The 1,407-nt window shown below is 47.3% G+C and overlaps 1 protein-coding gene across 1 annotated transcript in view; it reads left to right on the top strand.

The window, feature by feature from the left end:
• Nucleotides 1-298: 298 nt before the first annotated feature.
• Nucleotides 299-1,407, top strand: part of RHOU (ras homolog family member U) — a gene marked incomplete at its 5' end in the record, with an annotated part of 3,777 nt that continues 2,668 nt past the window's right edge. The window contains one exon of the mRNA XM_010140233.1: nt 299-390. Coding sequence (XP_010138535.1) covers nt 299-390 — 92 coding nt within the window. The remainder of the gene's footprint in view (nt 391-1,407) is intronic.

Below are 1,407 nucleotides of genomic sequence, written 5' to 3'. Positions count from 1 at the left end.
GCGTTGAAGATGTACAAGATAATAAACTAAACCCTTTGTGGCAGAAAAGGGACCCGGACCGCTTGGCTCGCTCTCCCCGAGGTTAGTGCGGTCGCTGCCTACCTCATCTCTTGCAGTGAAATGAATCGGAAAGCCCTGACGGGCTTCTCTGTGCCCAAGTGTCGGCCACAGATGCCCTTCCAGCTCTGTTAAGTTGTTAAATCTAAACTAATTGAAGACTGGAAGAGGAATGGTAAATCTTCTTTCCTTCCTTTTTTTTTTTTTAATGGAAAAACATGTAAATTTGGACTCACCACAGTTTTCCCCCCTCCCTCCTCCTTTCTCTCCAAAGCTGTTGTGTCTGTCGATGGCAAGCCGGTGAGACTTCAGCTCTGCGACACAGCTGGTCAGGTCAGTGAAGCCACTTACTTGATTTAAGTGACAGCGGGAGGGGGAGAAGTTGTTGTGAAAAGTAGTCCTCCTAATGACTTCATGGATTTGAAAGGATTCCCAGTGTTTGATCATCTTACTAAACTGCTACCGTTTTCACTGCTGCTTAACTACTGCTTTGCCCGGGGTCTGTTGAAGGGTGGGGGACCTGCTGTGCCTCCCCTGTAGGGGCTGGGCACAGGCTGCTGCTCTGCTTAGCTTGACTAGAAAGGCTGAACATATTGGGGATTCAAGGGCCACCTGGTTTTCTCTTTGAATGGTTTTCACTGTCTTTATCTTTGCTATATAACTGTGGGTTTAAGAATTATGATGTTTGGGATGTACTCACGCAGAGCATCCACAGCTGTAGGTGTCCAGACATAGAGACTGTGTTTTAGAAGGGGCAGAAGCTTAAGGGAGAAAAAAATCCTATATGGTGTGGTCTGTGGAGACTTTGTATTTGCCATTCCACCCTGAAAGTGCTGCTGCCCCACAGCCGAGGTTGCTTTAATCAAAGCCCTGAAGAGTGGAGGATGGCTGATGCCTCTCAGCTCCTAGCTTGCTTGGTACATGAAAAGAGCTGTTTCTTACTGCCTTATTTCTTCTGCCAGTCCCTGGCTTGTACCACCCTGAGCAGCATGCAACACTGCTTGCCAAGGGTTGAGTCTGGAGAGCAAAAACTATTTTGCTGCCTAAGCCAGTGTTTGAAGGTGGTGGAACTTAGGTTCCTGTGCAGCTTCGTGGATCTGGGTCTACACCTTCACCCAAACCATGCTAAAAGATCTCAGTGGCCTTAACATACAAACCTATTTAGATGAGTTGTAACTGGGTGCCCTACTTAGGAAAGGGGTTTGAAGGGCTGTGCAGTCCTAGACAACAGTGTAGGACTCTTTGGTTTATAGGACAGTGCCCTATAAACCAAAGCTAAAATCCTACAAGCAGCCTTCTGCAGGTAATGGTAATGCAGGTAAGACAGCAGAACTGTCCCGTGATTTTGTG

Source organism: Buceros rhinoceros, unplaced genomic scaffold, assembly GCF_000710305.1.
Source record: "Buceros rhinoceros silvestris isolate BGI_N320 unplaced genomic scaffold, ASM71030v1 scaffold9947, whole genome shotgun sequence".
In the NCBI taxonomy this organism is placed as follows: Eukaryota; Metazoa; Chordata; class Aves; order Bucerotiformes; family Bucerotidae; genus Buceros; species Buceros rhinoceros.
The sequence above is the reverse complement of the archived record's forward strand: the minus strand, read 5'-3'. Positions and strand labels throughout refer to the sequence as shown.